Here is a 10,356-nt window from a genome sequence, read left to right as displayed (position 1 = left end):
GTCAAGAGCGTTTGCTGATGTGTAATATAGTCATATTGTGAATCAAGGGATGTGAAATCAAGGAATGAGGGTGAGAAGAAGCTTGGCAGAAATAGAATAGCACTGCTTGTTAGAAGTGACCCCAAAACAAAAGCAACAACAAGTTTTTTTTTTTTTTTTTTTTTAATTCTCCTCCTGACCTGCCTTCTTGTTATTGTGTCTTATATAACTCGGAGTTTGTCCTCGCACCGTACTGGCCCACATAGCACCAGTGCTCTCACCTTAACCTCCATACTTCCCTCCCTCCGTCCCTACTCCTCCCTTCCCCCCTCCTTCTTTGAGGTCAGAGCGTGACGGGTCATGCTGGCCACTGAGATAGGGGCGTGAGCTGAGCTGTTTTCACCCTGATCTCTCTCTCTCTCTCTCTCTCTTTCCTTCCCTCCCTCTCTCGTTCCAAACGGAGGTTAAGGGAGGACACCGGGCCAGAAATGACCACCTTGCTTATTTTTGTGCCGTGATATTTTCCCTTTTAAAACTCCTTCCTGGTACAGAGTCATTTTTAGCTGTAAGAAACCAGTACTTATTGTCTATATGTCTAGGACCAGAGAGAGAAAAAGACTCCCTAGTGTTTCAGTCCACTGTGCATAAATACTAATTGCTAATGGCTAATTGCACTAGCCAGGAGGTAGGAGTTGAGGTGAAATTGGCAGGTGCCATTCATGGGTGAGACTGAACCGTGGCGGGGTTTCATTTTTGGAGCCTGGAATATTCTTCCTCGGAGGTGCAACTCTACTCTGACTCCTACTTGTTGCCGGGCCAGGAGTATCACTGTATCAGTTTACACACAGTAACGGTCACACTATTTCCAGGAATGTATTTGTGCGTGCGCGCGTGCGTGCGTGCGTGCGTGCGTGTGCGTGTGCGTGTGTGTGTGTGTGTGTGTGCGCGTGTGTGCGCGCACGTGTGTGTGTGTGTGTGTGAAAGCGTGTGTGTGTTAAAGCGTGTGTGTGTGTTAAGTGTGTGTGAGTGTGTGTTAAAGCGTGTGTGTGTGTGTAAGCGTGTGTGTGTGTGGGAGTGGGGTATTAGAGAATTCTATGAAATTTTGCCAAACTTGCAATAATGATAAGTACAGGATTACAAGAATTTGTAGAAAATATGATCTTGAAACATTTTGAAATATTTGGGTGTTGTTTATGTTGATATGGTCATTTGATTAGAGCTGCTGTAATAATTAACTGATTTTGATTTAATAGTACTAAGTAGACCATCAAACTGTTCAAATAATCAGGGTTTTTGTTTTTGTCATGCAGACAAAAAAGCCAGCAAAAAGTCACCCAGTTTCTTAGTTTCTTGGTTTATTTATGAACACTTTAAAGACCAGACAACTTAATCAAGAAAACAAAGATTACCGCTTCTCCCTGTGCATCTAAAATGGAGCTTGTGTGAAAGGACGTCATCTTGCAAATGGTGTCACCTCGTTTATCGTCCCCATGGTGGCATAGGGAGGGCGGGCTGGCCGGCGGGCTCCTTTAAGTGCTGCACGAGCTGCGGTTCCCCCATCTGTCCCCAGGGCCTCGTTAGGGTTCAGTGCTGTGGCTCATTGTGTAAGCTCACTGTACAAGGTCACTTTCTACTACTGTGTGTGTGTGTGTGTGTGTGTGTGTGTGTGTGTGTGTGTGTGTGTGTGAGTGTGTGTGTGGTTGTGGGACCAGCGAAAAGGGTGTTGTCTGTTAGGTCAGCCGTCGCCCTGGGTCTTGTGTTGTTTATGTCGTTGGCGCTCCCTTTGCTGCCCTCTCTATTTTTGCTCTTGCAATTTGCGACTTGATTATTTTTTTATTATTACTATTTTTTTATTATATCTCATTTTTTTCTCTTGCTGTCTCCTTGCTATTCATAATTTCTCTCTCTCTGTCTCTGTTTCTCTCTCTCTCTCTCTCTCTGTCTCTGTTTCTCTCTCTCTCTCTCTCTCTCTCTCTCTCTCTCTCTGTCTCTGTCTCTGTTTCTGTCTATAGTTGTTACTCTCTGTGCTCTGTCTTCTCTTTTATCTTCCTTCAGCCTGTTTTTTATATCTCTGTGACCTCTGACTTTCATGTATTCATTAATTTCTCTATCTATCTATCTATTTATCTATCTATCTATCTATCTATCTATTAATTCGATCATTCAATCAATCATTCATTCATTTATTCACTCATTCTCCTGTTCTCTCCCTCTCTCCTCTGCAGGTAAGATCCCGCTGAGTGAGTGTGGCAGCGGAGACTACGGAGTGCCCACTCCGGGGCCGGCCTTCAAGGAGGTGTGGCAGGTGAAGGTGTGGCCCAAGGGTCTGGGCCAGGCCAAGAACCTGGTGGGCATCTACCGCCTGTGCCTGACCGACAAGACGGTCAACTTCGTCAAGCTCAACTCGGACGCCGCCGGCATCGTGCTGCAGCTCATGAACGTGCGTCGCTGTGGCCACTCCGAGAACTTCTTCTTCGTGGAGGTGTGTGTGTGTGTGTGTGAATAGGACGGGTGGTGAGAGGAGGGGGGGGGGGGGGGGGGGGGGGGTGTTGGTTGTGTTGTTGCATTGCACGCACACAAAGAATTGTATTAAAGCATAATTTAAGTGCGTATCATAGACACCAAATGAAAATGTTTGGTCTCTTGGTCTGGTTCCTTTGTGGGTGAGTCATGAGAGAGACTGAGACTAACCTCAGGCCAACAAACAATTGGTCTGTTTCCCTGAATCGTGTCCTGATCGCTTCCCACATTATTTGTTTAATGTAACAAAAGAGGATGTGTCAGGGTTTAGTCACTTGACATTTGCATTCATTTACTGGCAGATGGGACTTTTATTGTGACTATGTGACCTGCAAGTCAGACTATAGAAAGCCAAAAGTATGGCTGAGGATTAGAGTTTGGAAACTTCAGATTAAAAATGACTGCAAGACCAGCTTTGAATTGATTATCCCCTGACTATCCTGAGTACAGTAGTATCCAAAGAAGTAAGAGAAGTTGTAAGAAGGGTGTCACTTGCGCTCAAGCCTTTTCGGTGCTCACAATCCAGGACCAAAGGGTCAGAGAAACTGGTTTGTCTACTTGAAAGAGACTAAACCCAGGGATGACCGGAAGCACTCAGAGAACTTGTTTAACTTGTTTTATTGTGATGCACAATCAACTGACGTTTCGACGCACTGCGTCTTCCTCAGAGTGGTGAAGAGTAGTAGTAGAGCCTAGGCTGTCCCAAGTGCGTAATTTATGGGGGGGGGGGGGGGTTCGGCCCCAATAATCAAAACCAACCAATACAACCCCAATAATCATACATCTCAAGAACTGGTCCAAACCCCCCAATGTTTAACCCCAAGTTACGCCCTTGTCTCCAGGTGGGCCGCTCTGCGGTTACAGGCCCCGGTGAGTTCTGGATGCAGGTGGAGGACTCGGTGGTGGCCCAGAACATGCACGAGACCCTGCTGGAGGCCATGAAGTCCCTAAGCGAGGAGTTCCGCCAGCGCAGCAAGTCCCAGTCGGGGCCCGCTGCGGGTGGGGGTGCCACCGCCTCCAACCCCATCAGCGTGCCGTCCAGACGCCACCACCCCAACCCGCCGCCCAGCCAGGTGGGGCTCACGCGACGGCCACGCACCGAGCCCCCGACCTCGGGCGGAGCAACGGCAGCGGGGGCGGCAGGGTCGAACGCGGCGGGCGGTGGGAACGCCGGAAGCGGACGGGAGAGCGACGGGGGCTCCAACGCGTCGCCGACGCCAAGGTACCACAGCTTCCCGCGCACGCGCACGGCCAGCGACGGCGCCAAGAGCGACGACATGGGTGGTGGTGGTCATGGCGGAGGAGGAGGAGGAGGAGGAGGGGTCACCTCAGGTCCAGCCAGTCCCACTCCCAACGGCAGCTCCCGCTCCTCCACGCCCATCCTCCGCTCCACGTCCGTCCGAGCGCCCCCTTCGTCCAAACACCCCCACGGCCTGATGCGTTCCACCTCCACCCCCGCCGCCCCCTCCTGTCCCCCCAACCGCATGTCCCCGGCCGGCCACCACGGCTCCGACTTCTGCCCGCTGTCGTCCACCCCTGGGGGGGCCGGGGTAGCCGGGGGCAGCAGCAGCAGCATGAGCAGCAGCCTTGGCGGCGGCGGTTCGGGTTCCGGTTCCCAGGGGGGCGCCTACAGCCGCGTGCCCAGCCTGCAGGCCTCTCTCTCGGGCTCGCTCAGCGACTACGGCGGCTCCTCGGACGAGTACGGCTCCAGCCCCGGCGAGGGCTCGCTGCTGGCGCTCCACGGCCTCGCCAGCCTCGGGGGCCGCGACCAGGACGACGAGGACGCCAACTACATCCTCATGAGCCAACAACAGAGGAGGACCGGAAGTGGACAGGGAAACGTAAACCCCGGCACCACGCACCACTACCAGTACCCGGGCGGGAACGGCACGCAGCAGCAGCAGCCTCCGCAGGGGGCCCGGAGGATCCTGCGGCGGTCATCGAGCCGCGAGTGCGAGGCCGATCGGCGCTTCCTCAGCAAGAGGGCCTCGCTGCCGCCCATGGCCCTGGAGCGCCTGGCCCCGCCGCCGTCGTCATCGTCCTCCTCCTCGTCCAGGAGAGGCGCGGACGGGGACGTGGACCAGGCTGAGGTGGAGGACGACTACGCCGTGATGTCGTGCAGCGCCGGCCAAGACTCCTTTGTCCAGCAGAGGCGCGACGGCGTCGTCGCCTCCTCCTCTTCGTCCCAGCAGCCATCTGGGAGCTTGGGTGGGCCGGCGGCCTACCTGGACATGAGCGCCGAACTCCGGGGGGAGAACGGCGGCTCGTTGGGGTCAGCGGTCAACGCGGGAGGGGGCGGTGGTGGTGGTGGCGGGAGCGCCAGGGACAACGGCTACATGTCCATGCTGCCGGGGGTGACCGCGACCCCGCCGTCGTCCGTCTCCAACTCTCTGGTGGTGGCCGTGGCCGACCCGAACTCTGGCCGGCACGCGTCCGACGCCGACGTCGACGATTACATGGCCATGACGCCCAACAGCAGCGTGTCGCCACCGCAGAGCATCCGGCCTCCGCCGGCCGCGGCTATCGCCGACGGCTACATGATGATGTCTCCCAACGGTAGCTGCTCGCCGGACCAACGAGGGCTGAGCGGCGGCGCCTGGCTGGGCAGCGGCAGTGCCGACAGCCGCGCGGGCAGCGACTACATGAACATGTCGCCCATCAGCGCCCGCTCAATCAGCGGGAGCCCTCCACTTCCGCCGTTGTCCGAGCACCACGCCCGCTCCGACCCGCACGGCAACGCTCACGGTCACCATCACCACGGCAACTGCGTCCAGCCACTACAGCTACAGCCGCAGCATCCCCACCAGCAGCAGCAGCAGCCGCCCCCTGCGCCCAAAATGGTCTACTCCTACTACTCCCTGCCGAGGTCCTACAAGCACAACGCCACGGCGCGTTTCGAAGACGGACCTGGACGCGGGAAAAGACTGGCCGCCGCCGCGGGAAGCAGAGGAGCCGGAGGTGGTGGGTTCAGGGGTCCAGGCACCAGCAGCGGAGTGGGCAGCGGGAGCAAAGTCCAGGACCCCCACTTGGGAGGTCCCCTCTCCGGCCGACACCTGTCCCTCTCCTCCTCCTCCTACTCGTCCAGCTCAGCAAGCAGCGAGAGCCTGGGGGAGGGCGAGGACAAGACCCCCCATGGGGCAGCAGGAGCCGCAGCAGGGGTCAGGGCTGCGACGAGGGCCAAGAATGGGGCTCTACAGCAGGACAATCAGCAGCAGCAGGGTCAGTGGAGGGGATCGGCCAGACTGAAGCAGCAGCAGCAGCAGCAGCCTGGGCTTGGGCAGCGCAACCGGCCGGTCAGCTTGTTCGTGGACGTGTCCAAAGCCAACACGCTGCCCCGCGTCCGCGAGAGCCCGCTGCCTCCGGAGCCCAAGAGCCCCGGCGAGTACGTCAGCATCGAGTTTAAGGGAGAGCACTGCGCAAGAGCCGGGACGGCCGTAACCGCGACAACAACAACAACAACAACAACAACAGCAGCAGCAGGAGCGGCAGGTGGGAGAGGATTCAGGCCTGGTTTCTGGATTTCCCCAACGTCCTCATCCTCAACAACATCAGCGTCAGCATCCTCGTCTAGTCGCCCCCTCCCCCGCCCCATGTCCTGCCTAGCGGGCTTCCTACCCGTGTCCCCAGGGGGCCTACCGCCCCCCTCGGCCACCTCCGAGTACGTCAACATGGACTTGGGTCCGTCACCGTCCCCCTCCCCCTCCCCGCTATTGCTCACCCCTCTGGGCTTCCCTTCCTTCTCCACCCCCCCGACGCCTCCGCTGCCCTCCGCCACTGCCCCCAAGGCCCGAGACGAGCTTCGGTCCGTGTCGTCCTCCTCCTCGCGGTCGGACGAGGCGGGAAAAGAGATGCGGCAGCAGGCGCCGGACTCGCCCACGTCCTGCGGCGACTACACGGAGATGGCCTTCAGCCTGAGCACCAGCACGCCCACCACCTCCCCCAAGGGGCCCTTGCCGGACCGGCCCGAGTCCATCCCCCCGGGGCCAGGCCTGGTGGCCCTGGGCCTGCCGCTGGACTTCCCCCTGGGCGCTAGCAAGCAGGGCCCCAACCCGGACCACGGCGCCAAGGTGATCCGGGCTGACCCGCAGGGCCGTCGGCGCCACTGCTCCGAGACGTTCCTATCGACTGCTGTTGCGGCGGCGGCGGTGCCCGTCTCGTCCTTGGGCTCGTCCTCCTCGTCTTCGTCCTCATCCGTGTCCGGCGGAGGAGGAGGGGGAGGGCTCCCCGAGCACGCCCAGGCTGTGGCCAGGCGCCTGGGCTTCGACAGCATCCTCTGGGGCAGCAGCATCGCCGCCTCCCCGGACTCGCCCTCGCCCTCGCAGCATGGCCCGCCCGTGCTGCCCATCCCCCAGGGTTCGTCCGCCGAGCAGGGCCTCAACTACATCGACCTGGACCTGGCCAACAAGGAGAGCCCTCACTCAGGACTGGAACAGGCTCAGACCATTCCCGCGCGCCTCTTCTCCAGCGTGCTGGGCGGCGGAGCAGTGGGAGTGACCAGTGTGGGCCTCGGAGCAGGAGCGTCCAACCTCAACACCTACGCCAGCATCGACTTCTACAAGTCCGAAGAGCTGCGGACCCACCAGAGTACTGGCAAGGACACCGGTGAGTACCGAGCTGGAGTACTAAAGAACGTAGAACGTGACATAAACATTACATTACACCTACTTCATAGGTATTAGGGGGGTAACAGTACATGTATTCATTCTGAACTATTCTGTGTTTTACCAAGAAAGCTTTGTCTGTGCACCAGTTGTTGGTGTAGCATGCTTGTTGTCTTACAACATAGCCTCCTTACACCAAACAACTTTGACAAGATTTGGGAAAGATTCTTGAAAGACTCTAGTCTTTTAACTAATGCCCCCCATTCAAGCTTTACTCAAAAGACTTTCAAGAATCTTTCCCAAGTCTTGTCAACATTGTTTGGTGTAAGGTGGCCATTAGTCAGATTAGTCAAGCTTAATTTGTGTCAAAATGTATGATTGTGTAACATTGTTGAAGTTGGATATCTCCATGGGTACGTTCAAGCATATTTGTCTCATTGACAGCAACAGCTTAAAAATAAATATGTTCTCCATTTTATAACCTGATGCCAAACTGTGACCCTAAATTGAGGGACCAACAACAAGTGAACTGTGTACTGTGTTAACACCTCTATTATGTATGCCAGCATTGCTGTTTGCCTTGAAAGTCCTTGAAAGTTGGTGAATTTGAGAGATATAATTCAAGGTCTTTGAAAGATAAGACATAAGACAAGAGTCATTGAAAGTGGTTGAATTTATTTATTGCGTTAGGAAAGACAAGTGACCATATAACACAGAAGAATACAAAAAAGTTTGGAGGTGTTCACATGATCTAGCCTCATGTTGTCTGTGAGCTTTTATAAAGCCTAATAGTTCTCAATCATGAGAGTACCGGTACTCTGTTGTAACAGTAGGCTAATTTAGCTAATGTAAAGTGGTACCATGTAAATCCATTTACACATCAGCCCCAGCCAACACGCCATGCATTTCTTAATGACATACAAGCACACACACACACACACACACGCCCCATGCCCTGTAATTCACACCCTGGGTTTGCACATTAGGTCTACCTTATGGGTCATGATGTGCTAATTAGTAAATCCAGATGGTTGCCACGCTTGAGCGGATGTTTGCTTGCTGAACCTGGCTGACACACGTCTCGTTGCATTAGAGCCATACAGCATCCAGGCATACAGGGAGGACCCAGGGAAGGGAAGCCATATCATCTTTGTCTACAAATTCCTCACAGAAAGTTATGGTTAACCTCCTGTACATATCGCATGGCTAATGCACGTATGTGTATTGTATACTGATCTTGCAACAGAAACAAAGAGGACCTTTCTTCCGTTACAGTAGTCATGGTATCGTGCATCGTGCTCGTGATTTGCAGACTGAAGACAATTATTGGCATGAAGTCTACCTGACCCCTCTGTCACCCCTCCTCTCCCTTTTTCTCTTTCTCTAAAGTCTTTCTCTCCATCTCTCCTTCCTTCTATCCCTCTCTTTGGCCACCCGTCCTCTTCCCCTCTGCCCCTTTACTACCCATGTCCCTGCTATTTGGGTAATACACCCTAATTGGGGCAGCCGTGGCCGACTGGTTAGCACTCTGGACTTGTAACCGGAGGGTTGCCGGATCGAGCCCCGACCAGTGGGCCACGGCTGAAGTGCCCTTGAGCAAGGCACCTAACCCCTCAATAACCCCCCCAAGTGCCGCTGTGGTTGCAGGCAGCTCACTGCGCCGGGATTAGTGTGTGCTTCACCTCACTGTGTGTACACTGTGTGCTGTGTGTGTTTCACTAATTCACGGATTGGGTTAAATGCAGAGACCAAATTTCCCTCACGGGATCAAAAGAGTATATATACTTATACTTATACTTATACTTAATAGGCGTCCTGCACCCTCCTCAGTCTGATCTTCATGTCCAGCTGGCATCATGCTGTGTCAGTGCCACCCACTTGGCCTGTGGCCGACACCCTATGAATCCTTAACCAACTTTGATTTCTCTGGCCACAAATCTCATAACCATCGGACGATTGCGACCTTGCGTGTTTTAGTGCTGTTTGGCAAGGTTTTTGTTTGACTAGGGACATAGTTCAGATGCCCGTTTTGGACTGACTAGTACTGTAATTAATGTAGTCTTTCTCGACTTGGCATGTTTATAATTTAGATCTTTTTAGCGTTTAGCTTCTTTTTATAACGATAATATATTTTCGACTCATTTTTAGAAGGAAGTGTTGCTTTTTTAATTAGATGGGGGTTTTCTGCCACAGAGGTACATGAAAGAGTGCAGTCGGAGAGTTGCGTCACTTGCGGTTGACTTTTAACAAGGCACGTCTGTAGGGTGGACTCGGTTGCTGGGCCCAGTCAGTGTTTAGGGCTGAGGTTACACGTCGACATACAGTATGGGCTCTGGACACGTTTTCCTGAGCCCCGGCAACCTCCTTGGTAGTCGCACTTCGTTTACAGTTCCGTGTGTGATTTCTGCCTCTGTCTCATTGAGAGAGATGGTCCACTCTTTTCTTGGAGAATCTCTGTAGACTCACTCTGCATACAAAGACACAGTCTGTGAGAGAGCTAAGTGTGTGGATGTATGTATTTGTGCATGACAGATTATATTAGCCTGTAAGTGGGAGCATTAGCCATTTTTAGTTTATATGAGAAAAAGATGCAGTGTTAGAGAAGTATGTCCTTGCATGACCAAGGATGTGTCGTGACCCGATATGAGCCTGAGTTTGTATTAGTAAAATATGAAGTGTGTGTGTGTACGTGTGTGTGTGTGAGAGGGTGTTGCTGCTTTGGCCGTGAGTGTTTTCTCAGCAGGCTGCCACCCAAGGGGTGGCGTGGCAGTGAATGTAGCACGTTGGCTGTGAATGCTGAGCGGAGGCCAGCCACCTCCAGACTTTCCACCCTCCCTCTTCCTCCTCCTCTTCCTCCTCCCCATCCTCCTCCTCCCCCCACCTCCTCCTCTTCCTCCTCCTCCTCTTCCTTCTCCTCCTCTTCCTCCTCCCCATCCTCCTCCTCCCCCCACCTCCTCCTTTTCCTCCTCATCCTCCTCATCCTCCTCCCACTCCTCCTCCTCTTCCTCCTCCCCATCCTCCTCCTCCCCCCACCTCCTCCTCTTCCTCCTCCTCCTCTTCCTTCTCCTCCTCTTCCTCCTCCCCATCCTCCTCCTCCCCCCACCTCCTCCTTTTCCTCCTCATCCTCCTCCCACTCCTCCTCCTCTTCCTCCTCATCCTCTTCCTCCTCCCCATCCTCCTCCTCCCCCCACCTCCTCCTCTTCCTCATCCTCTTCCTCCTCCCACTCCTCCTCCTCCTCCAGGTCCTGCTCCTGTC

At 54.6% G+C, this 10,356-nt stretch overlaps 1 protein-coding gene across 4 annotated transcripts in view; it reads left to right on the top strand.

The window, feature by feature from the left end:
- Positions 1-10,356, top strand: part of si:ch73-335l21.1 (insulin receptor substrate 1-B) — a 54,648-nt gene that overhangs the window by 19,580 nt on the left and 24,712 nt on the right. For all 4 annotated transcript variants that reach the window (XM_042070426.1, XM_042070424.1, XM_042070425.1 and 1 more), the window contains exons 2-3: positions 2,205-2,461; positions 3,342-7,101. In XM_042070426.1, coding sequence (XP_041926360.1) covers positions 2,205-2,461; positions 3,342-7,101 — 4,017 coding nt within the window. The remainder of the gene's footprint in view (positions 1-2,204; positions 2,462-3,341; positions 7,102-10,356) is intronic.

The sequence above is a fragment of the Alosa sapidissima genome, chromosome 18 (assembly GCF_018492685.1).
Source record: "Alosa sapidissima isolate fAloSap1 chromosome 18, fAloSap1.pri, whole genome shotgun sequence".
Classification (NCBI taxonomy): Eukaryota; Metazoa; Chordata; class Actinopteri; order Clupeiformes; family Clupeidae; genus Alosa; species Alosa sapidissima.
This window is presented reverse-complemented; position numbering and strand designations above follow the sequence as displayed.